Source organism: Heptranchias perlo, chromosome 33 (genome assembly GCF_035084215.1).
Source record: "Heptranchias perlo isolate sHepPer1 chromosome 33, sHepPer1.hap1, whole genome shotgun sequence".
Classification (NCBI taxonomy): domain Eukaryota; kingdom Metazoa; phylum Chordata; class Chondrichthyes; order Hexanchiformes; family Hexanchidae; genus Heptranchias; species Heptranchias perlo.
In genome coordinates, this window is record NC_090357.1 from 12,064,355 (window position 1) to 12,089,085 (window position 24,731).

General features: G+C 45.9%; 1 protein-coding gene across 2 annotated transcripts in view; it reads left to right on the forward strand.

The window, feature by feature from the left end:
- The first annotated feature begins 4,546 nt into the window (after positions 1-4,546).
- Positions 4,547-24,731, forward strand: part of snx19b (sorting nexin 19b) — a 167,133-nt gene continuing 146,948 nt past the window's right edge. For both annotated transcript variants that reach the window (XM_067970992.1, XM_067970993.1), the window contains exons 1-6: positions 4,547-6,334; positions 13,433-13,571; positions 16,004-16,104; positions 17,380-17,496; positions 18,340-18,470; positions 19,007-19,100. In XM_067970992.1, the coding sequence (XP_067827093.1) occupies positions 4,661-6,334; positions 13,433-13,571; positions 16,004-16,104; positions 17,380-17,496; positions 18,340-18,470; positions 19,007-19,100 (2,256 nt within the window). In that variant the 5' untranslated portion in view covers positions 4,547-4,660. The remainder of the gene's footprint in view (positions 6,335-13,432; positions 13,572-16,003; positions 16,105-17,379; positions 17,497-18,339; positions 18,471-19,006; positions 19,101-24,731) is intronic.

Consider the following 24,731-nt stretch of genomic DNA (forward strand, 5'->3'; position numbering starts at 1 on the left):
CTGTCGATCGACAAGTCGAGCGTCATATCCCGTTCTTACGAGGGCGTCTTTCAGCGTCTGTAGGTGTCCATCGCGTTCCTCCTCGTCTGAGCAGATCCTGTGTATTCGTAGGGCCTGTCCATAGGGGATGGCCTCTTTGACGTGGTTGGGGTGGAAGCTGGAAAAGTGGAGCATCGTGAGGTTGTCCGTGGGCTTGCGGTAGAGTGAGGTGCTGAGGTGCCCGTCTTTGATGGCGATTTGTGTGTCCAAGAAAGAAACCGATCGTACAGGGAACCCCCAGCTTCTGTCGCGACACTACAGACTTCCTACAAAAACTCAGCACCCACGGACCAGTTGAACCAGGAACACTTCTCACCACGATGGACGTCTCGGCACTCTACACCAGTATCCCCCACGATGACGGCATCGCTGCAACAGCCTCAGTACTCAACACCAACAACAGCCAATCTCCAGACGCCATCCTACAACTCATCCGCTTCATCCTGGATCACAATGTCTTCACCTTCGATAACCAGTTCTTTACCCAAACACACGGAACAGCCATGGGGACCAAATTCGCACCCCAATACGCCAACATTTTCATGCACAAGTTCGAGCACGACTTCTTCACTGCACAGGACCTCCAACCAACGCTATACACCAGATACATCGACGACATTTTCTTCCTATGGACCCACGGCGAAGAATCACTGAAGAGACTACACGATAACATCAACAAGTTCCATCCCACCATCAAACTCACCATGGACTACTCCTCAGAATCGGTTTCTTTCTTGGACACACAAATCTCCATCAAAGACGGGCACCTCAGCACCTCACTCTACCGCAAGCCCACGGACAACCTCACGATGCTCCACTTTTCCAGCTTCCACCCTAACCACGTCAAAGAGGCCATCCCCTATGGACAGGCCCTACGAATACACAGGATCTGCTCAGACGAGGAGGAACGCGATGGACACCTACAGACGCTGAAAGACGCCCTCGCAAGAACGGGATATGACGCTCGACTTGTTGATTGACAGTTCCGACGGGCCACAGCGAAGAATCGCATAGACCTCCTCAGAAGACAAACACGGGACACAACCAACAGAGTACCCTTCGTCGTCCAGTACTTCCCTGGAGCGGAGAAACTACACCATGTTCTCCGCAGCCTTCAACATGTCATCGATGACGACGAACACCTCGCTAAGGCCATCCCCACGCCTCCACTGCTCGCCTTTAAACAGCCAGCCAACCTCAAACAGACCATCGTTCGCAGCAAGTTACCCAGTTTTCAGGAGAACAGCGTCCACGACACCACACAACCCTGCCACAGCAACCTCTGCAAGACATGCCAGATCATCGACACGGATACCACCATCACACGAGAGGACACCACCCACCAGGTACATGGTTCATACTCCTGTGACTCGGCCAACGTTGTCTACCTCATACGTTGCAGGAAAGGATGCCCCGGAGCATGGTACATTGGCGAGACCATGCAGACACTGCGACAATGGATGAACGGACACCGCGCAACAATCGCCAGACAGGAGGGTTCCCTCCCAGTCGGGGAACACTTCAGCAGTCAAGGACATTCAGCCACCGATCTTCGGGTAAGCGTTCTCCAAGGCGGCCTTCGAGACACACGACAACGCAAAATCGTCGAGCAGAAGTTGATAGCCAAGTTCCGCACCCATGAGGACGGCCTCAACCGGGATCTTGGGTTCATGTCACGCTACACGTAACCCCACCAGCAAAAAGGGGGAAAAAAATTATATGTTTTTTAAAATTCTCTCTCTCTCTCTCTCTGCCATTTTGAGTTTCTTTCTGCCTGCCTGTGTAATCGACACAATGTATATCCAATGTACTGGGACGTGCTGTTCTCCGTGACTGGCCTGTTTGAATAACAACGACACCTTTTGATTGGTGTGATGCTGTCCCAACATAGTATAAGATATGCGATTTGAGAACCTTTTCACTCATTCATCTGACGAAGGGGATAATCTCCGAAAGCTTGTGATTTTAAAATAAATTTGTTGGACTATAACCTGGTGTTGTAAGATTCCTTACATTGGTTAAGTATAGTGCAGGTCTCAGTAAGAAATTTTTATTTTTAAAAATTGCAACGAAACTCCAGAAAATCTGAGTTACATTTATATCAGGTATCTTCATGCCAGCAAATTACTGTCATAAATGTATAAAACCAGTGAGCAGGGGGCAGAGCTATGCAAACGAGGGGCAGATGGTTTCGGTGTTCATAGCTTGGAAATGGCACAATCAAGAAAATTTGCATGCACCTACGTTTCAGCGTATAACCGGCGTAAATCGACTACGTGTGATTTTCCTCGGAAAAAAATGCCGCAACGCTGCTCTCATGTCGCTCTTGGATCTCACCTTTTGAATTTCCTATGAAGATAGGTGCCCCAGATGAGACTTTTTCCCTTTATTGCACATTTGAATCCCATTACTGAAAAGCTTCTCCAGTGTGTTGGACATTCACATCATAATGAACTTGACATCATGAGATGTATTTTAAATTTCACAGCAAATCACGCCACCAAAATGTGGTTGCAATTCTGAAGTGAATTTTAGAATATTTGAAAAATGTGCCTTTGTAGAATCATAGAAATTTACAGCACAGAAGGAGGCCATTCGGCCCATCGTGTCTGTGCCGGCCGATAAAGATCCATCCAGCCCAATCCCACTTTCCAGCTTTTGGTCCGTAGCCCTGCAGGTTGCAGCACTTCAAGTGCATATCCAAGTACCCTTTAAATGAGTTGAGGGTTTCTGCCTTTACCACCTTTTCAGGCAGTGAGTTCCAGACCCCCATCACCCTCTGGGTGAAAAAAATTCTCCTCAACTCCCCTCTAATCCTTCTACCAATTACTTTAAGTCTATGCCCAATTGAATTTTTTGAGGAGGTAACAAGGAGGGACAATGAGGATAGCATGTTTGATGTCGTCGACTTGGATTTAAGCATGGCTTGTAGGTGGTGCTGAAGGTGAGGTCCTCCCGTGCTGCAGGTGGCGCTGAAGGTGAGGTCCTCCCGTGCTGCAGGTGGCGCTGAAAGTGAGGTCCTCCTGTGCTGTAGGTGGCGCTGAAGGTGAGGTCCTCCTGTGCTGTCGGTGGCGCTGAAAGTGAGGTCCTCCTGTGCTGCAGGTGGCGCTGAAAGTGAGGTCCTCCTGTGCTGTAGGTGGCGCTGAAGGTGAGGTTCTTCCGTGCAGTCGGTGGCGCTGAAGGTGAGGTCCTCCCGTGCTGCAGGTGGCGCTGAAGGTGAGGTCGTCCCGTGCTGTAGGTGGCGCTGAAGGTGAGGTCCTCCCGTGCTGTTGGTGGCGCTGAAGGTGAGGTCCTCCCGTGCTGCTGGTGGCGCTGAAGGTGAGGTCCTCCCGTGCTGCAGGTGGCGCTGAAGGTGAAGTCCTCCCGTGCTGCAGGTGGCGCTGAAGGTGAGGTCGTCCCGTGCTGTAGGTGGCGCTGAAGGTGAGGTCCTCCCGTGCTGTTGGTGGCGCTGAAGGTGAGGTCCTCCCGTGCTGCTGGTGGCGCTGAAGGTGAGGTCCTCCCGTGCTGCAGGTGGCGCTGAAGGTGAAGTCCTCCCGTGCTGCAGGTGGCGCTGAAGGTGAGGTCCTCCCGTGCTGTTGGTGGCGCTGAAGGTCAGGTCCTCCCGTGCTGTAGGTGGCGCTGAAGGTGAGGTCCTCCCGTGCTGTCGGTGGTGCTGAAGGTGAGGTCCTCCCGTGCTGCAGGTGGCGCTGAAGGTGAGGTCCTCCCGTGCTGTTGGTGGCGCTGAAGGTGAGGTCCTCCCGTGCTGTAGGTGGCGCTGAAGGTGAGGTCCTCCCGTGCTGTCGGTGGCGCTGAAGGTGAGGTCCTCCCGTGCTGGCGGTGGCGCTGAAGGTGAGGTCCTCCCGTGCTGCAGGTGGCGCTGAAGGTGAGGTCCTCCCGTGCTGTAGGTGGCGCTGAAGGTGAGGTCCTCCCGTGCTGTCGGTGGCGCTGAAGGTGAGGTCCTCCCGTGCTGTCGGTGGCGCTGAAGGTGAGGTCCTCCCGTGCTGTTGGTGGCGCTGAAGGTGAGGTCCTCCCGTGCTGTAGGTGGCGCTGAAGGTGAGGTCCTCCCGTGCTGTCGGTGGCGCTGAAGGTGAGGTCCTCCCGTGCTGTCGGTGGCGCTGAAGGTGAGGTCCTCCCGTGCTGCAGGTGGCGCTGAAGGTGAGGTCCTCCCGTGCTGTAGGTGGCGCTGAAGGTGAGGTCCTCCCGTGCTGCAGGTGGCGCTGAAGGTGAGGTCCTCCCGTGCTGCAGGTGGCGCTGAAGGTGAGGTCCTCCCGTGCTGCAGGTGGCGCTGAAGGTGAGGTCCTCCCGTGCTGTTGGTGGCGCTGAAGGTGAGGTCCTCCCGTGCTGTAGGTGGCGCTGAAGGTGAGGTCCTCCCGTGCTGCAGGTGGCGCTGAAGGTGAGGTCCTCCCGTGCTGTCGGTGGCGCTGAAGGTGAGGTCCTCCCGTGCTGTTGGTGGCGCTGAAGGTGAGGTCCTCCCGTGCTGCAGGTGGCGCTGATGCGTTGCTTTTGGTTTTGCCGCGGAGCAGTTCGTGACCTTAATCCTACCCGGATATTTTGATGTAAACAAAAGCTCGGTCGCCGGTCTGTTGCTGGCTAAAGCTGCAAACGGTGGATTATTGTCGTCGCGCCGCGGGATGCTGAGAGGATGCAGCCGGGGAGTGTCGAGGACTCAGGCCGGCTGCTGAACGAGCTGCTGCTGCAAAGGAAGTGGCTGGGGTTCGGGGTCCTGGTGTTGGCCTGCATCTTCCTTCAGCTGCTCCTCAACATCTGGTTGCTATGTGCTTCGGTGCTGCTGGTGTTGCTAGGGGGCTGGTTGGGCTCACAGCTGGTCCTCAGCCCCACCAACCTGGTCCACCTGGAGAGGTTTATCAGGTTGGAGCCCAGCCCACCCCAAGCAGACTCAGAACTGCTGCTGGCCAAGGAGATTGAAGACACCATCACCAAGATAGTCAGGGATTTTGTCACTTCTTGGTACAGGACGGTCAGTCAGGAGCCAGAGTTTGAGAATGAGGTGCAGAGAGCAATGCATGCCATCGCTTTGGAACTGAAGAGGAGGATGGAGGGTGTGGACAGGAAGGGATTGGCACAAAAAATCCTTGTTTTATGCAGCTGTCACCTGGAGATTTACATGAAGGCAAAAAAGACAATGCATGAAAAGATTGGCCGCCACCGAGCGGAGGAAATTCAGTCTTTGTGGAAAATATATTGCAAAGTCAATGACCCTCATATTGCCCTTCAGAGCCCTGCAACAGAAGTGAATTACGCAAGGAGCATTGTCGATTTGCTTTTGCACGTGTTGGTACCTTATCCCAATCTGGAAACCAGGACAGGGAGGTTTGTGGTGAGAGAGCTGATCATGTGCAATGTGCTTCTACCCCTTATAAGAAAAATGGCAGACCCAGATTGGATAAATGGTATTATAATAGAGATTTTTACAAAATCAAGCAGTAAGGCAGTTGATGTGATGGAGCAACCTTTGCAGCCGGAGGTGCCAACTTCCTTGCTCTCGAAACCCCAAAAAGAGGTAATTGTTGAAAAAATACCAACTCCCAAAGCGGTAGATTTTCCCAGCTTTGATGTTATTGATAATTTGGAACCCAATATGGAAGAGACTGATGTATCAATAGATGGATGTGCGAGTAAATCAAATGACAGAGTTGAGAAATCTATAGGAAATGTTACCAGTGGCTGTGATCACCAAAGACCAGATAAGTTAAATCTGTTCTATTCATGTGAGGAATTTGAATCTGACTCTCCCCTTTCTGATGTGAGAAAGGATTCCACAGAATCTTTAACACTGCTAACAACCGAAGAAATGGTTGCGGACAGGTTGACTCCAACAGAACTAACTAATACTTTTGATACAGCAGAAGATGCAAGCAGTGATGAGCTAATCCTAGGAGAATCCACAGTTTCGGATGTGGATACTAGCTTACCATCATTTGACCATCACCCAGCTTCTCTCGGCCTTGAGCATGTTGTTGATGATGATGGGAAAGAGGAGGCGTTTGCTAAATTAGCAACCTCCACGACTGTGCTAGCTCATGAGACAATCCGAATTCTTTCCAGACGACAATCTTTTCAGGAGAAGGATTCTATTCCATCAGATAGTTCAACCTATAACTCCTTAGATGTTGTGCCTGCAGGACCTGTACGTTCGTCTTCACCAACTTCAGTGAATGTGTCCACTTACAGTTTTGTACCAATTTGCAGCCCAGATACACCAGTGGTGATTCACAATTTGAGAATCAGTGAAACAATCACAGCAAAAGAACACAGAGGAGGGGGATTTCATCCTTACACACTGTATACTATAAAGGCAAGTCACTTTAGGGTGATGAAACAAGTCATTGTACAATATAATACTCATCTGTTGAGGTTTGGGCGATTGTGGTACCTGCGATGACTCGGTGAGCTTAATCATTGAGTGGTTGAGCTGCACAGACCAGGAACATCACAGGTTCAATCTCCTGTTTGTGCTGAGTTAGCTCACCTCAGCCAGGACTTCAGTGCCCTCAGGTTGTGAAGGGGGAAATTGGTCAGGGTTCCTGCTTACGATTGCTATATTGGAGATTATGATGGGTTTTAATAGAGTAAATGAGAAATTGTAACCAGAGGACAGAGATTTAAGATATTTGGCAAAAGAACCAGAGGGGAGATGAGAATTTTTTAACGCAGGGAGTTGTTATAATCTGAAAGGGTGGTGGATGCAGATTCAGTAGTAACTTTCAAAAAGGAATTGGACATATACTTGAGAAGGAAGAATTTGTAGGGCTATGGGGAAAGAGCAGGGGAGTGGGACTAATTGGATAGCTCTTTCAAAGAGCCGGCACAGGCATGATGGGCCGAATGGCCTCCGACTGTGCTGTATGACTCTATGATATGGTGACCTCTTCTGGGAGTGCACGTGGGTGGACATTAGTGAGAACTGACTTGGTTGTCATGCCCCTTCCACCTGCCCCTGTGGTTGAATGGTGTGCTGCCACTTCCTGTCAAGATCCACACGAGAATAATGGCCACTTGCACAAGGTATCAGATGGTAACTTTGGCCTATGGAACCTTATAAGTGCAAGGATTCAATGCTTGCAGGAAAGAAAGGGAGGGAAGAAAACTTGCATAGAAAGGAAAAGCTAAGATTTTTAACAACATTTTTTTAAAAACTTGAATGTATTTGTGATGCTGAATTTTATACCCTTCTGCATCAATGTGTGAAATTTGAACCGTTGCCTTCAGAGAGAAACCATGATAGTTACTGTGTTCCAATGCATTGTGCTCTCCTGCACATTGAAGGCCCTTATATTCTCGCTGTCCTATTTTTACGATTGTGTGTGTTGCATACATATGTGCCTCGATAACCTCCTCCAACCCTTCGAGATCTCTGCGCTCCTCCAGTTCTGGCCTCTTGTGCACCTCTGATTTTCTAAGCTCCGCTATTGGCGGCTGTGCCTTCGGCCGCCTCGGCCTAAGCTCTGGAATTCCCTCCCTAAACATCTCCGCCTCTCTACCTCTCTCTCTTCCTATAGAATGTTCCTTAAAACCTACCTCTTTGCCTGTCTTAATATCTCCTTACTTGGCTCGATATCACATATTTCTGGTGAAGCGCCTTGGAATGTTTTACTATGTTAAGGGTGCTAGATAAATACAAGTTATGTATGCATCTGTGTGTGATTGTATCGTTCAACAAATTGATAACATTTCTTGTAAATCATTGCTGTGCTCTTGGAAAATTGGGAGTGCTGTTTGCTGGTGCAAGTATTGAATACCAGAGATCGACATCAGAACCTGCAATCTCTTTAGAAATAACAGACAGCCTTCATGGCAGTGGTGGCGTGTTGCGATATCTGGTAAATTACTCCTGCTCAGTCAGTGACCACACAATAATTGTTTAATGAAGGGTTTTTCAGATCATGCTTAGTATAAGAGGACAGAAGGCTGACCTTGGATGCTGTCAATGATTTAGTGATACTCTAGATTGATGCTTTGCAATCACCTCCTGCCTGGAAATTCATTCAAAGCATATGTCCCTATACTATTTATTTGAAGAAGCCAATTATTACAAACATTGCAAATTATAAAAAGAAAATATTTTAACAATTAACAATCAAGGTATAAACCTTTCATTTTCCAAAGGAGAAAAATCAGTCTTCTTGTTACACTCAACACCTTCTTAACATAGCATTTACAGAAGGGCACTTTTACTGTGTAATTGTCCATGTTTGTACAGAATCAGGGGAGAGGGGTGACATTGCTGAATATGGATGTGCAAGGGGTTATCCTATCTTTTCTTGGAGTGCTTTTGAGTGCTTGGAAAACCTGTAAGAAATTTTTAAACAACCTTTCCACTCAGTGGCTAAATGCTTGATGAGGACATCATATTCTTACCATTTTCATGGCAAGGGCACCAAAATTTGACACTTCTATGATCACTTGCCAGTCCCAGCAGCCCACTTCACTGCTGATTTCTTCTTTCAGTGGAGCAGTAATGCTGATAGCTGAGGTTGAGCAGAGCAACACCAGGTTTTAGCATTCACCTTGGAAACAATAAGGAGACAGAAGGAGGGGAGGTAGAGTGTGATGAATGTATTTTCTTATTGCCATTTTTTCCTTGGTGCAGCATGATTCCACAGACATTGGTTACCTTCTGGTACCTTGCACAAGTTTTCGTGTGTGAGCCGAGACACTGAGTAGGCTATTCAACTATGGCGGCAACACAGTTGATGTCAATTTAGTCCTCGGATAACATGCACACTCCAGCAGGAGTCATTGGATAATGTTCCAGAATAGGATTCCTGGCAGATTCCCCCTGCCCGGTCAAGGATTGTGAGGTCAATTGTAGCATCTCTGATGATGCCCAGGCTAAACAATGCAAATCAGGAGATGATCTTGGGATCTTCTCGTCTGAGCTGAGCTTCTAACCCAATGCCTCCATCACAAAGATCGACTACTTTTTACCTCTGTAACATCGAGCACCTCCACCCCTTTTGCATCTGCCCCTGGAAAAAACTCTTCCCCCACTTGACTTAAAACGGCACTTTCAAACTCTCAACTGTCCAGCCTTTGGCTCTCCATTCGCCACAATACTTCTGCAGCTATTGATCTGGTCAATCACACCGTCACCTCCAACTTTGATGCCCTTGTCCCCAGTAAAACCCTTACTTTCTCCCACCTGGTACGGCCCCCATCTTCAGCCCCTTAAGTCCAAGGCTTGCAGATTTGAACATATCTGGCGCACAACTACTTTAGCCATTCATTGCCAGATCTAGTTGGACCACATCAGGCACTATCGGGCCCTGCTGTCGTCTGCTAAAATTCCCCACCGCACCAGGATCATTCTGGAATGCAAAGATAACCCCCAGCTTCTTTTCTCCACTACCAAACGGCTCCTTAAACTCCTCTCCTCTGCCCCCTCCACCCTCGCCTCCACCAACAAGTGCAAGGAGCTCATCGACTTCTTTGTCAATAAGATTGAGACCATCCTTTCAGCTGCCATTGCCGCATCCCTCCCTTCTCCACCAAACCAAGGTTCCCCCCGCCCCAGCCCTGAACTCGCATCTTTCTCTAGTTTTGCTCCTATCTCCCCATATGCCCTCTTCAAGCTCACCTTGTTTATTAGACCCACCTTCTGCTCTCTTGACTCCATTCCCACTAAACCGCTGGCCACCCAACATCACTTCCTACCCTTGACCCCTTTGTCCTTGTAAACTACCGCCACATTTCAAACCTCTCCACTACAAAGCCCTTGAACATGTTGTCACCTCCAAAATCCGTGCCCATCTTTCTTGCAACTCCATATTTGAACCTCTCCAGTCAGGTCTCCATCCCTGCCACAGCAATGAAATGGACCTTATCAAAGTCACAAATGACATCCTCTGTGAATGACTGTGGTGCACTGTCTATCCTCATCCTTCTTGACCTGTCTGCTGCCTTTGTCATGGTTGATCGCACCATCCTCCTCCAATGTCTGTCCTCTGTTGTCCAGTTGAGTGGGACTACCCTCGCCTGTTTCCACTTTTACCTATCCAGTCGTAGCCAAAGAATCTCTCGCAATGGCTCTCTTCCTGCCCAGTTCCCTCTGGAATCTGTCCTTGGATCTATCCTTGGCCCTTTCCTATTTGACCCTTGGCGACATCATCCGTGGACATGATGTCAGGTTCCATATGATGACACCCACCCTACCTCACCTCCACTTTTCTCAACCCATCCACTGCCTCTGTGTTGTCAGATTGCTTATCCGAGCTCCCGACCTGGATGAGCTGCAGTTTCCTCCATTTAAACATTGGGAAGACTGAAGCCATTATCTTTGGCCCCCGTCAGAAACTTCGTTCCCTCGCCACCGATTTCTTCCTCTTCCCTGGCCACTGTCTCTGATTGAACCAGACTGTTTGCAACCTCTGCGTCCTTTTGTTTTTATTCGTTCATGGGATGTGGGCGTCGCTGGCGAGGCCAGCATTTATTACCCATCCCTAATTGCCCTTGAGAAGGTGGTGGTGAGTCGCCTTCTTGAACCGCTGCAGTCCGTGTGGTGAAGGTTCTCCCACAGTGCTATTAGGTAGGGAGTTCAAGGATTTTGACACAGCGACGATGAAGGAACGGCGATATATTTCCAAGTCGGGATGTTGTGTGACTTGGAGGGCAACATGCAGGTGGTGTTGTTCCCATGTGCCTGCTGCCCTTGTCCTTCTATGTGGTAGAGGTCGTGGATTTGGGAGGTGCTGTCGAAGAAGCCTTGGCGAGTTGCTGCAGTGCATCCTGTGGATGGTACACACTGCAGCCACTGTGCACCAGTGGTGAAGGGAGTGAATGTTTAGGGTGGTGGATGGGGTGGCAATCAAGCGGGCTGCTTTGTCCTGGATGGTGTTGAGCTTCTTGAGTGTTGTTGGAGCTGCACTCATCCAGGCAAGTGTAGAGTATTCCGTCACACTCCTGACTTGTGCCTTGTAGATGGTGGAAAGGCTTTGGGGATTCAGGAGGTGAGTCACTCGCCACAGAATACCCAGCCTCTGACCTGCTCTCGTAGCCACAGTATTTATATGGCTGGTCCAGCTAAGTTTCTGGTCGATGGTGACCCCCAGGATGTTGATGGTGGGGGATTCAGCAATGGTAATGCTGTTGAATGTCAACGGGAGGTGGTTAGACTCTCTCTTGTTGGAGATGGTCATTGCCTGGCACTTGTCTGGCGCGAAACTAGGATAGGAGCAAAATAGGACTTGTCTGGCCCTATTTGACTCTGAGCTGAACATCCGACTTCATATCCTCTCCATCACAAAGATGGCCTTCTATCCCCGTAACATCACCTGTCTCCGCCCCCCCCCCCAACTCCGTCAGCTTATCTACTGCTGAAGCACTCATCAATACTTTTGTTACCTCCAGACTCGACTATTCCAATGTTCTCCAGGCTGGCCTCCTATTTTCCACCGTCCGTAAACTTGAGCTCAGCTACCCGTGTCCTAACCCCCACCAAGTTCCGTTCGCTCATCACCCCTGTGCTCCCTGTTGGCTTCCAGTCCACCCACACCTTGATTTTAAAATTCTCACCCTCGTTTTCAAATCTCTCCATGGTCTCGCCTCTCCCTGTCTCTGTAACCTCCTACAACCCTCCAAGAACTCTGCATTCCTCCAACTTTGGCCTCTTGTGCATCCTCCACTCCTTTCGCCCCTCCACTGGTGATCGTGCCTCAGCTGTCCAGCTTCAAACCTCTGGAATTCCCTCCCAAAACCTCTCCACTTCTCTTTCCTCCTTGAAGACGCTCTTCAAAACCCATCTGTTTGATCAAACTTGTAGTCACCCATCCTAATATCTCCTTCTTTGACTTGGTGTGAATTTTTGTGATTATGCTCCTGGGAAGCGCCTTGGGACGTTTTAAAAGGGTACAGAAAAGAGCAACAAGACTGGTTCCCATGTGTGAAAGTAATGGACGATGGGTTAAAAAATTGAAAAGCTCAAACTGCCGAGTGTTGGGATAAAGAAGGCATTTAAGAGATTTCATCAAGATTGAATTGAGATATATAAAATATTAAATAGCACAGATAAAGTAAAGCCAGAAAATCACTTTGAAGGAAGCTAAGAAAGTAGGGCCACAAGACATTAAATTAGCAATAAATTCATTTAAAACCAATATTCAGAAGAACTTCTTCACTTAATTGTTCAGAGTAATTTGCTGGGCAGAGCAGTGGAGAAACAAAATTAGGGACTTTCACATTGAATTGCATTTGGACATTGGGAGAGCTGGGATACCAGAGGAATGTGTTTTGTTGGGCTAAATTGCTTTTCTCATTCTTGCTTTTAACTATTACACATAAGAAAAGCAACAGCTATCACAGAGTTACTTTTGCTCCTTGCTTTATGTATTATTTCACTTGATGATCCGATATTTTAAAATTTTATTATGCATTCCATGCTGAATATGCACTGAATGCTTCTTTAAGTTATCTGAGAATGGTTGAAATTATGCTTAAAGAGTCTCAGTCACATGCAACGTATAAAAAGAGCTTTATCAAATAATTCTATTTTTAAAAAACTTGTGAACACCTTGTTTAAACCTTCAATGATGATGAAATCATTCGAAGTTTGGAGGAGTCATTAAGTCGTAGCTTGAGGGAGTAGAATTGATGTACATGTTGAAATGACCCAGTTACTGCCGGCTAATGACTGTGTAACTGAGAATTTTGGTCAAGCTCTTTCTCCCTGCCACTTCCCCCAACAAGTAAGCAGATATACTTAAACATCAATCAGATGGAAAGCAGCAAATGGATGCTTATTTAATTTTTTGATCATTGAAATATGTTGGTGGTGAGACTCCCTGCTTCAACAAATTGATCACTATAATTACTTGTAGATTTGTAGTGATCAGATTTCATTTCATAAGAAATTGTATTTTTAGAATAAGTTTTAATTTTTTTCTCTTCTTGGATTTTCTTGCCTGTAGCATACATCAAAAATATTTACAGAGAATAAAATACATTCAATATAGAGATTGAAAAAGTCTGCAGGGGCTTTGTATAGATTAAACATTTGACAGATTTGACAAGGTATTGTGTTTTGAGTGGGTTTGGGGATTTGAAGGTTGTATAACCTGTAGTAATGTTAGTTGCTTTGCGTTGTTTGTTTCTTTACTTGTCCCATTACCACCCTCCTTGCCTTGCATCATCATCCCTTTTGTCATTTAATCACGCCTGCCCTCCACTTTTATCTCAGACCCTCCCCTTTGTTCTTTCCTCCCCTCTCCTTCCCCCCCCCCCAACTGCTTGGCTCTGTACTTGCTTAAAAACTGTTTAATCTTTAACTTCTTTCAGTTCTGATGAAAGGTCATTGATCTGAAATGTTAACTCTGTTTCTTTCTCCACAGATGCTGCCTCACTTTCTGAGTATTTCCAGCATTTTCTGTTTTTATTTTACATTCTTCTGTTATTTTAACAGTACGAAACTGCACTGGACACCGAGAATCCTGGAACTCTCCAGCAGGTGGCGTACCACACCGTCAATCGGCGCTACAGTGAATTCTTGAATCTGCAAACCAGACTGGAGGAAAAGGCAGAACTACGCAAACTCATTAAGAGTAAGAAACACGATAATGTTGCAAATCCCAATCTTGTAAAACTATCACGTGAATCTCCACCTGTAGTAGCGTTTCATCTCCCAAAGTAACAGGAGGTCAGATTGGGAGTGGCATCGAGTGGCGGAGCGGGGAAATTATAAAGTGTACACATGCATACACTGCAAATATCTGGCTTTGCTCCTGCTCTGCCAGTTTCATATCAAGCGTTCCCTGGTTGACTGTTTTTCTCATTCTCCCTTTAAGGAAGCACCTCATCTCTGTTTGGCACTTGGAGTTTGGCAGCTCAACATGTGGAATCCTGAGTATGAGCCTATATTAGGCATTCTGAGGCATAGTGCACGAATACATTGTGTACATAGCCTACCATATTTCATGGTGCCTTTAACGGTTTCAGTGATTTGTGTTACGATCTTTACTTTTCTGAAAATGCTAAGTTAATCACGTATCCTGTAGGGTATTCAATAAGATGCAAAGCAGTGTATATTCCTGTATGCTTGTACTTTCAACTCTGTGCACTTGACCACATTCAAAATGTGTTCCTGTAGTTATTTTCTGTAATTTAAAAAAACTGTAAAATGATAATGGTAAAATGTGCAATGCACTTCTTTACCCAGATTAATATTTGAACGAGATTGGGGGTAATATTCTGGCATGGGTGGAGGATTGGTTATCAAACAGGAAGCAGAGAGTTGGGATAAATGGTTCATTTTCGGACTGGCAACCAGTAACCAGTGGTGTTCCACAGGGGTCGGTGCTGGTTCCCCAACTCTTTACAATCTATATTAACGATTTGGAGGAGGGGACCGAGTGCAACATATCAAAATTTGCAGATGATACAAAGATGGGAGGGAAAGTAGAGAGTGAGGAGGACATAAAAAACCTGCAAGGGGATATAGACAGGCTGGGTGAGTGGGCGGAGATTTGGCAGATGCAATATAATATTGGAAAATGTGAGGTTATGCACTTTGGCAGGAAAAATCAGAGAGCAAGCTATTTTCTTAATGGCGAGAGACTGGAAAGTACTGCAGTACAAAGGGATCTGGGGGTCCTAGTGCAAGAAAATCAAAAAGTTGGTATGCAGGTGCAGCAGGTGATCAAGAAAGCCAACGGAATGTTGGCTTTTATTGCTAGGGGGATAGAATATAAAAACAAGGAGGTATTGCTGCAGTTATATAAGGTATTGGTGAGACCGCACCTGGAATACTGCATACAGTTTTGGTCTCCATACTTAAGAAAAGACATACTTGCTCTCGAGGCAGTACAAAGAAGGTTCACTCGGTTAATCCCGGGGATGAGGGGGCGGACATATGAGGAGAGGTTGAGTAGATTGGGACTCTACTCATTGGAGTTCAGAAGAATGAGAGGCGATCTTATTGAAACATATAAGATTGTGAAGGGTCTTGATCGGGTGGATGCAGTAAGGATGTTCCCAAAAATGGGTGAAACTAGAACTAGGGGGCATAATCTTAGAATAAGGGGCTGCTCTTTCAAAACTGAGATGAGGAGAAACTTCTTCACTCAGAGGGTGGTAGGTCTGTGGAATTTGCTGCCCCAGGAAGCTGTGGAAGCTACATCATTAGATAAATTTAAAACAGAAATAGACAGTTTCCTAGAAGTAAAGGGAATTAGGGGTTATGGGGAGCGGGCAGGAAATTGGACATGAAGCTGAGTTCGGATCGGTCAATGCCCTGTGGGTGGCGGAGAGGGCCCAGGGGCTATGTGGCCGGGTCCTGCTCCGACTTCTTGTGTTCTTTAGATTTGTGGTTGGGATCAGATCAGCCATGATCTTATTGAATGGCGGAGCAGGCTCGAGGGGCCGATTGGCCTACTCCTGCTCCAATTTCTTATGTTCTTATGTTCTTATGAACAGATTATACTTCTATGGTCCATTGAGTGGATGAATGGATTAGGATGTTTTTTCATGAGTAGCATACCATATTTCTTCTAAGAGTATTTTAATTTTTTCTATAAATTATGTGTTTTCTTCAGAATGGTATAATTTTAATAAGACTTATTGTAAAGTCAGTGAATATTTTAATACTTGCCACATTTCCCTAAATTGGGTTTCCACCTCACCATTGTTTTCAACCAATCAAACACCACTTAAACTGTTACTTGGCAGTCTCTGAGCACATTTCTCACAAAACCTTTTCCAAGTCCTGTCAGTGACCTTTCTGGTTCCTTACCCATCCCGCTATATATCCTTACAAATAACATTTGTAAGATGCACATCTGGTGGGGGTGGTGGTGATTTTTAAGTAATGAGTTTGCTTCTGGAGCTTTTCAGTTTTATCAGGTAACCCAACTATAATGTCCTTGCCCTTCTAAAGCATTATATCTTCCAATCTACCACGAGCAAATAGTGTCACAATCATTTTTTAAATGCAGATTTTGTTTGATATTCTCATTGATAGATTTTTTTTGGTTTCCAGATGTGAAAGGACCAAAGAAGCTCTTTCCTGATCTGCCATTTGGAAACATGGACAGTGATAAAGTTGAGGCTCGAAAAAGCCTTCTTGAGACCTTTCTTAAGGTAGGAAGAAAGTAACGCATGATTCTTTCCCTATGTGAGATTGGTTTCAAGCTGATCACTATCAGACTAACCAATTCTTGCAGTGCCTCATTCAGTCCCATACAGTCCTTCTCTTGCATATATCTAGCCCATGCATAAACAACTCTTTTATTTAAAAAAATAAATTGTGTATTTGTGATGTCTTGTGCTCATCAAAGTAAGGGAATAGAACATTTATCTACTTTTGGCACCCAGCATCAGAATTAGGTACTCCCAGGGTTGGTGTGGCGCAGTTAGATACAGGGTCAATTTTCAGCATTGTAGTTTCAACAATGTGATTCAAGTCCAACCTTAGAAATGCTGTTCCTACAAACCCAGTATAATGTTCTCCATTTCCCACAGCATCCATCCTGTGGCTTCTCTCAGTAAGAATGCCAATTTCTGCGGTATTATGGGCAATTTTGTGGCAGGTGTTTGCCAATTGGAGAACATAAGAAATAGGAGCAGAAGTAGGCCAAATGGCCCCTCGGGCCTGCTCCGCCATTCAATCAGATTATGGCTGATCTTCAACCTCAGCTCCACTTTCCCGCCCTATCCCCATATCCCTTGATTCCTCGAGTCCAAAAATCCATGTATCTCAGCCTTGAAAATACTCAACGACTCAGCATCCTCAGTCCTCTGGAGTAGAGAATTCCAAAGATTCACAACCCTCTGAATGAAGAAATTCCTCCTCATCTCAATCTTCAATGGCTGACCCCTTATCCTGCGATTATGCCCTCTAGTTCTGGACTCTCCAGCCAGGGGAAACAATCTCCCAGCATCTACCTTGTCAAGCCCCCTCAGAATCTTATTTGTTTCAAATCACACGTGTTTTAAACTGAATACAAGTGGGATCCAGCACTATAATGTGATTGTGGCCTGCCTAAACATTTTGTGACTTCACTGCTTATTCGCTATTTGGCTGAATTGCTCATGGTATACAAATACATCACTGGAAACTGGCCTGTATCATTTGCATTATACATAGAAAAGTAATGATAGATGATGTGTTTCGGAATATTTAAGTTGAACTCTGTCAACAAAATGATAGTCTTTCTTAAGCCGTCATTTAATCACAACCTCCAGGTGTCGTCAGATGGTTTACCATAGTTTCCTGGAATGTATAGTCAAGGAGCTGAAAGTGAATAAAAGACCAAATCTGCTAATTTTGTTTGTTGACTTGAATTATTTTTTTGTTTCTATGATGTTTTCAATGTGGAGCAGATAAGGAAATAATCTTCTCACCTTCTTATGCAGCAACTTTGTGCCATTCCTGAAAGTGCGTATTCTGAGGAAATGCAGGAGTTTCTGGCTCTAAACACTGATGCCAGAATTGCTTTTGTGAAGAAATCAATTGTGTCCAGGATCGACAAGGTAACTTTGTTAATGTTTGAATAATTTTGGGAAAGTTTTTATTGAACATCTTCTCTTCGAGATCTGCTGTTTGTTCAATACCACATAGTGATAGGTGTATATTTTTTTAAATAAAAGTTGGGAATATTCAGTTCTCAGGTTGAATTTGCTGATGTTGAGTTACATTAAAACTGTTATGAATGCTCGGTGTGTGGTTTGAACCAAAGTAGATTACAATCCCCAACAATCTTACATTTTAATGTTTTGTTCAATATTTAGAAGCATTACACTGGTCATAGGAACATAGGAACAGGAGTAGGCCATTCAGCCCCTCGTGCCTGCTCTGCCATTTGATAAGATCATGGCTGATGTGTGATCTAACTCCATATACTTGCCTTTGGCCCATATCCCTTAATACCTTTGGTTGCCAAAAAGCTATCTATCTCAGATATAAATTTAGCAATTGCCGTTTGCGGAAGAGAGTTCCAAACTTCGACCACCCTTTGTGTGTAGAAATGTTTTCTAATATTACTCCTGAAAGGTCTGGCTCTAATTTTTAGACTGTGCCCCCTACTCCTAGAATCCCCAACTAGCGGAAATAGTTTCTCTCTATCCACCCTATCTGTTCCCCTTAATATCTTATAAACTTCGATCAGATCATCCCTTAACCTTCTAAACTCTAGAGAAAACAACCCCAAGTTTTTTTTGTTGCACCAAAGGGGTAGGTGGTGCCTGTAGGTTGGGCTATACCTGGGATATTTTGTTCAAACAAACAAGGAAATTTATGCTGGTGAAAGATTTTAATGGAGTTAATCGCAACAGCTACAAGGAAATTTGTTTTAGCATGGGCTGCTTCTCCTGCAGATTGTTGTCAGTGCGATTGTGGATACGCTGAAGACAGCATTCCCCCGATCAGAACCCCAGAGTCCTACAGAGGAGGTGGGAGAGTGCGAGGTGGATGGAAAATCTCAAGGGGATGGAAAGAAAGCGACCAAGTAGGTATCGGTAAAAACACAATTTAATTAATGCCTGTTAGTTTTTGAAGACCTCTTGTTTCTCCCATGTAGGTGTGCTTTTAATTTATTTCTCAGTGTTGGCCCCCATCTTTTCTAAGGAGGTGTTTCCTCTGATGTACAGTTCCATAGGTACCAGTACATCTGGTACTTTTCCAAGAGGCCATTTGAAAAGAAAATTATAAACCTTTCACAGTGAGTGGCTAAGCTGGATTCTGTTTCCGTCTGAAATCCAGTTTTTAACAGAAGCAAATTTAAGGAAAATACTATCAAGTGCAGAGTCAATGTGTAGATTATCTCACTGAGGTATGGTTTATATCTCACAGGAGGGGATTGAACTCACAAATTGTGAGTGAGCTATGGTCAGCACCACAAGAGATTTAAATTGTATCTTGTGAATTATTTTGGCGATGTTATGTGATCACATGTTACAAAAGTGGGTATTATATGTGATAAATATAGAAATTGATACTTAGTTAGCACTTGAAGTATTGTCAACTTTAATTTTGTTTTTACAGATCTCGTCTTAGGTTTACCTCTAGTAAGATTGCTCCAGCACTAAGTGTTGGTGACATTCAAGCAAAAGTCACGTACTGCTACAATGAGAACAGTGTAAGTCACCAGTTTTATGGTTTCATTCCCATGCTAAAAGTAGAAGAATGGAAGCCGTTTGCTGCGTCTGCTTACAGTTCGCTCAAGATCTGACCAGATAAATCATTTTTAAAATCAATCTTTTTCTGTATCCATTCCAATTCTTAGTTGTGTTGCTCACTACGATTCTGAATATACCTATAAAATATATAATCTACCTTTAAAATTTTAGTTTTTCTCTGTTTCACATGTACACAGATGTGCAAGTTTGAAAAATTATAAAAGTGTTGATTCAATTGGGTGGCTTAAGGCACGATCACCAAAGGTGAGTCGAAGGCAATGGAATATGTGTAAAAGGCCAGAATTGGAAGAATGCAGAGTTATCGGTGGGTTGTAAGGCTGGAGGAGGTTACAGAGATAGGAAACGGCAAGGCCACGAAGGGATTTTAACAAGAGGAGGAGCATTTTAAATTGGAGGCATTGGGAGACTGGAAGCCAATGTAGGTCAGCGAGCACAGGGCTAAAGGTGAGCGGGACTTGATGCAGGTTAGGATATAGGCAGCTGAGTTTGGATGAACTGAAGTTTACGGAGAACCTTTGGAGAAATTTGGCTCGTTGGACAAGGGGAAGGGGGGATTGCGATGGCTGATAGGGTGGTCTCAATCTTAGTAACAAAGAAGTCCATAAGCTGTTCTCACTTGTTGGAAGTGAGGGTGGAAGGGGCAGGGGAGAGGGGTTTAAGGAGATGGTTGGTAGTGGAGAAACAAAGCTAGGTATTATCTTTGCATTCCAAGATAATCCTGGAGTAGTGAGTAGTTTTGGCAGAGGAGAGCAGGGCCTGATAGCGCTTGATGTGGCCCAGCCAGATCTGGTGATGAATGGCTAAATCATTTGTGCACCAGATACGTTCAAGTCTGCACCCTTTGGACTTGAGGGAGCGAGGATGGGGGCCGGACCAGGAGGAACGACCAGGATGAGAAACTGTTTTACTGGAGACAAAATCATCAAAGGCAGAGGTGAGGGGGTGACTGAGAAGATCAACAGCTACGGAAGTGTTGAGGCAAATGGAGAGCCAAAGGCAAGACTGTTAAGTGACATGGGTGAGAGCCTTTTCCAGGAGCGGATGCAGAAGGAAGTGGGGTTTGAAGTGGGTAGGGGGATTGAGTAGTTAGGCATACAAGGAAGTGAACAGAGATCATAGAAGCTTTCAAAGGTTAGGAATATTTAGACATCTTCTTTGCAACTAGTCTTTAAACTGCAGTCGTGAGTTGATCTTTATGTGGAAGATAAGGGGCCTGATTTTAGCAGGCCTGCGGGTTTCCGGTGGGTTGGGTTTTGGGTGCGTGGCCTCCGCGCCCGGTGAAATTAGTGGGTTGCCCGCGCGATCGTAGCAGGCAATCCACTAATTGGAGCCACTTACCTGCTCCTCCGGGGTCCGCGCTGCTGGTCTGGGCGTCGGGCGGGCTGCGCATGCGCAGTACGATCTGTCAGCTGGAGGCTCTCTAGTTAAAGGGGCAGTCCTCCACTGACAGATGCTGCAACCAATGGAACAAATTACAGCATGGAGCAGCCCAGGGGGAAGGCTGCTCCCAGTTTAATGATGCCTCACCCCAGGTATCATCAGATGGGGTGAGGAGGAGGGGGATGACAGAGATCTTCCACCCGGCGGGCGGGAGGAAGCGGCCTGCCTCTGCCACCAAGAAGGCCTGGCTCGAGGTGGCAGAGGAGGTCACCTGCACCACCAACATATCGCCCACCTGCATACAGTGCAGGAGGCGCTCCAATGACCGCAGTAGGTCAGCCACAGTGAGAACACGTAGTCTTTCCCCTACACTCCGTCTGCCACAACACTGCCCCCACCCCACATCTCCTTCGGCACTGCCAACACTACTCTGTCACATCACCCCTCATACCCACTCAAACCCCATCCTCATCTTACCTGCACCTACTCACCTCGCCAGTACTCACCCCGCCACTAACACGCAACCCAATCCTCATACAATCTCATGGCTCTATCCCATACTCACCCTCTCGTGCATCTCCCTCACGGCCAGCCTCACTCAACCTGCCACCACCTGTGCTGCAGCCACAGGGCATGCATCACATATGTGCAGTAGGCAGCGTAAGGCAAACGTGTCGTGAGCATGAAGGGGATGCACAAGGGTGTCTGAGGGTTTGCCATGGGTGTTACCTATATTGAATCTCAGAGCAACAAACATCACACATTATATTGGCACCACCACTGCCATGTCTCCGCGAATCCTGTCTGTTGTGTCCAATAATGCCCACTCCTGGGTATCACTATGAGGACCCACCACTGATGCCACCCATTGTGTTACTGCAGAGTAGGTGCAGGTGTATTTGCAGGGCTCTTCCGCGCAGACGACTGAGAGACATCGGCGGTGTACCCGGCTGCACCCTGGAAGGATGCGGAGGAGAAGTTGTGGAGGGCAGTGGTGACTTTGGCAGCGACAGGTAAGCAGATGGTGCTGGGGCCAGCCAGGAGCAGCTCGGCATGAAAGAGCCTGCAGATCTCCACGACTACATGTCGAGTGAATCTGCGCCTCTGTGTGCACTGCTGCTCGGAGAGGTCCGGGGAGCTGCGCCTCGGTCTGTGGACCCTGTGGCGAGGGTAGTGCCCTCTGCGACGCATCTCTCTCTGCGGTTGCCCTACCTCCTGCTGTGCAGGTGGGCATGCAACAGCACTGTGTTGGGGGGCTCCACGTCTCTGCGGCGGACGGCATGGACTGCGAGGCTGCTGGGGCTGGTCATGTTGTTCGTCCTCCGAGGGTGTTCACGCACCACCCATCTGGCAGGTGTTGGTCTGAGGGGGTGTGCAGGGTAGGTGTGTGGTTCCTCGGACTGGGGCTGCGGTTTCGCGTCGGTCTGTCCTCTGGCTTGGCGGGGGGTGGTGGGGGGCAGGGGTTGCCCTATGTGACGCGGTGGCCTCCTGCGTGGGTGAGGGCTCTCACCCCCCCCCACCCCCGTGGAGTGCACCTTGGCAGCTGCCACAGGCTGCTGGCTGCAACACGCCTGGTTGGAGGGAGACTGTTTCCCCCAGTGTGTGAAACACTCTGCGTTGAAGGTAAAATCCCACACTTCCTGTTTTGACAGCTGATTCAGCTCATTTAATGACCTCAACAAGCAAGGTAAGTACACTCAAGTGGAACCCCGCTGGCTTTAATTGCCTGCGGGATTCCCACCAGCGGGGGCCGCGCACGCAGCCCCGCACGTCATCGGGGAACCCGGAAGTGGTCGGGATCGTGGCGCGATCCAATCACGTGACTGGATATCGGGATTTTTGGGGCCCCCCCGCTGGAAACCCACAGGAAACCCGACGGTAAAATCGAGCCCAAGAAGTCTGTATGGACCACTTGAGACAGGATAGGAAGGAAATCAGACAAGATTGCATACAGTCTGGGCTCTTTACAAGGGACATCTGGCATAACCATATTTATTTTGTATCTTTAATCATTCCTTTTTCATCTCTTTCTTCATAGATACAATATTCAATATGTTACCAGTTGAAGATCTGTAAAATCAGAAAGTCACATATTCCACTCAGTTACCTCATTAAGTTTGTTATAAATGCAAGTTTAGTTTTGCATGATATTTAATAACACACACAATGAAAACAACACAGTTTTATTTGGAACACAGATGGAGTAAACTATCCGTAGCCATCTGTAATCCAGTCTGTCCAACTAACCACACAAGAAACAAGTTTTCATTAAGAAAAGACTGCATTGATTTTCCTGACTATTGCCGTGTGCCCATGTTGGTTTATGAGTAGCTGCAATGCATGAAGAGAAATATAGATTTGGTTAAAATTCAGGCTTTAGGCCTACCATCGTATGTAATTTAAGTATTGCAGAATGTATAAAAAACTGAAAATCATATGGAAATGAGTAATTGAAAAACATCTGTGAAATCCTAAGATGTAATATTTATAAGGAAACAAATACTAAGGTACATTTTTTTCAGCTTTTGCAGTGCTATTTTCATTAACAATTCCAACTTGTTTCCCGTGTGGTTAGTTGAACAGACTGGATTACAGGTGGCTACAGATAGTTTGCTCCATCTGTGTTCCAAATAAAACTGTGTTGTTTTCATTGTGTCTATTACTAAATATCATCTTTTCATGAGTTGGCTTATCGAGCAAAATCTGTTTATTTGGTTCACATTCAGAACAAGTAAAGTTTTATTTGGAACTGGAAAAACAATCCTAGTGTTTATTGCCTGTCCTGGTGATGTTATTAATACAATATATTTATCTATGAATAACCCAATGGAGATTGCACATGTCATTCACATTGAGCCTTTGGTGACACAAAGTACTGGTAGGGTTTATTTGTTTATTTTGAGGGACTATCATCTGCAATACTTGGGTTGCTCCCTGTTTAGTATAACAAAACGTTTATCATGCATTGGCACAAGAAGGTAGGAACCTTGTTCAAATATCTTAGCAGAAAAATTATGCATCCAGCAGTACAGAACTGCTGTCAAGCTGTGCTGCAGCTAAGTGCGAGCTCAGGACTTCCAAATGGTGCAAAACCTTATGGCTCGTAGTAAGAACAATACCTGCTGAGCCCACTAATGATGTTACAGATTTCTAATCATAATTCATTTGATTATGTAAATCGTGTAATTTCTTGAAACTCGGAAGCTGTAATCACAAAGGGACTAGTTAAAAAAAAATACAAGATCAGAGTAACCTTTTCAGTGGCTTTTCATCGGTGACATGGAGTATGTCCTTGGTGATGTTATCCTGGATTAAGTCGCAATGCTCTCTATTTGTTTACGTGTTCAATAGTAAATATGCAGTGTGGGATTGTAAGTTATCACCATTTATTCCACAATGAGAAAGATTTGTTAACCTACATGTGGGATAATTTAGTGATACCCTCTGTTTCCTATTGTTCATTATGTTTATTAGCAATGGTTAAAATGGAAATGAACCTTTCAGTTTAAAAAGTAGTTTTTGACGTTGGTTTATGATGTAAGATGTTCACCCAATTTGCTGATCTGTGCTACTATCGAGCAAGGTTGTCTGGCAGCCTCACAACAACATTTAACCTAATATGATACAAATAATATATACCGGATGTAGAATTTCATGATCATTTGTGGATTGAGGAGGTTTCACGGTGATCTAATTCATTGGTTTTCATGCTTTTCTGAGTGGGGGATTCCTGCAAAAATTGATTCACGCCTGGGAGTCCTGCAAATGTTAACATAATCCCAGGGATCCTTTGTCCTAACTTATAAAAAAACATGTCAGCTACCAAAATGAAAAGTGGAGCTTCTGTTGCAAGAAACATTTTTTATTAGTAGGCAGCAACAGAATGTATAGAGTACAGAATTATTGAGATAGTGTGCTCTTGGGGTTAAATTCATCCTGGCCCAATCTGATGTCCTCTTTTGATCTCTCGCAGATCCCTTGGGGTCTTTGGCCTCCAATTTGAAATCTGATGATCAAATTGAAGTTTTCAAGATGATGAAGGGAATTAACAAAATTGATCCGTAATTGCTTACCATAGTTCAGGGTTCAAATACTGTCAGGAAGCCGGGGAGCTTTTTCACCCAAAGGATAATAAGATTTTTGGAATAGTCGTGAAAGGCCATTTAAGGGACAGTATAAAGGTTAAAAGA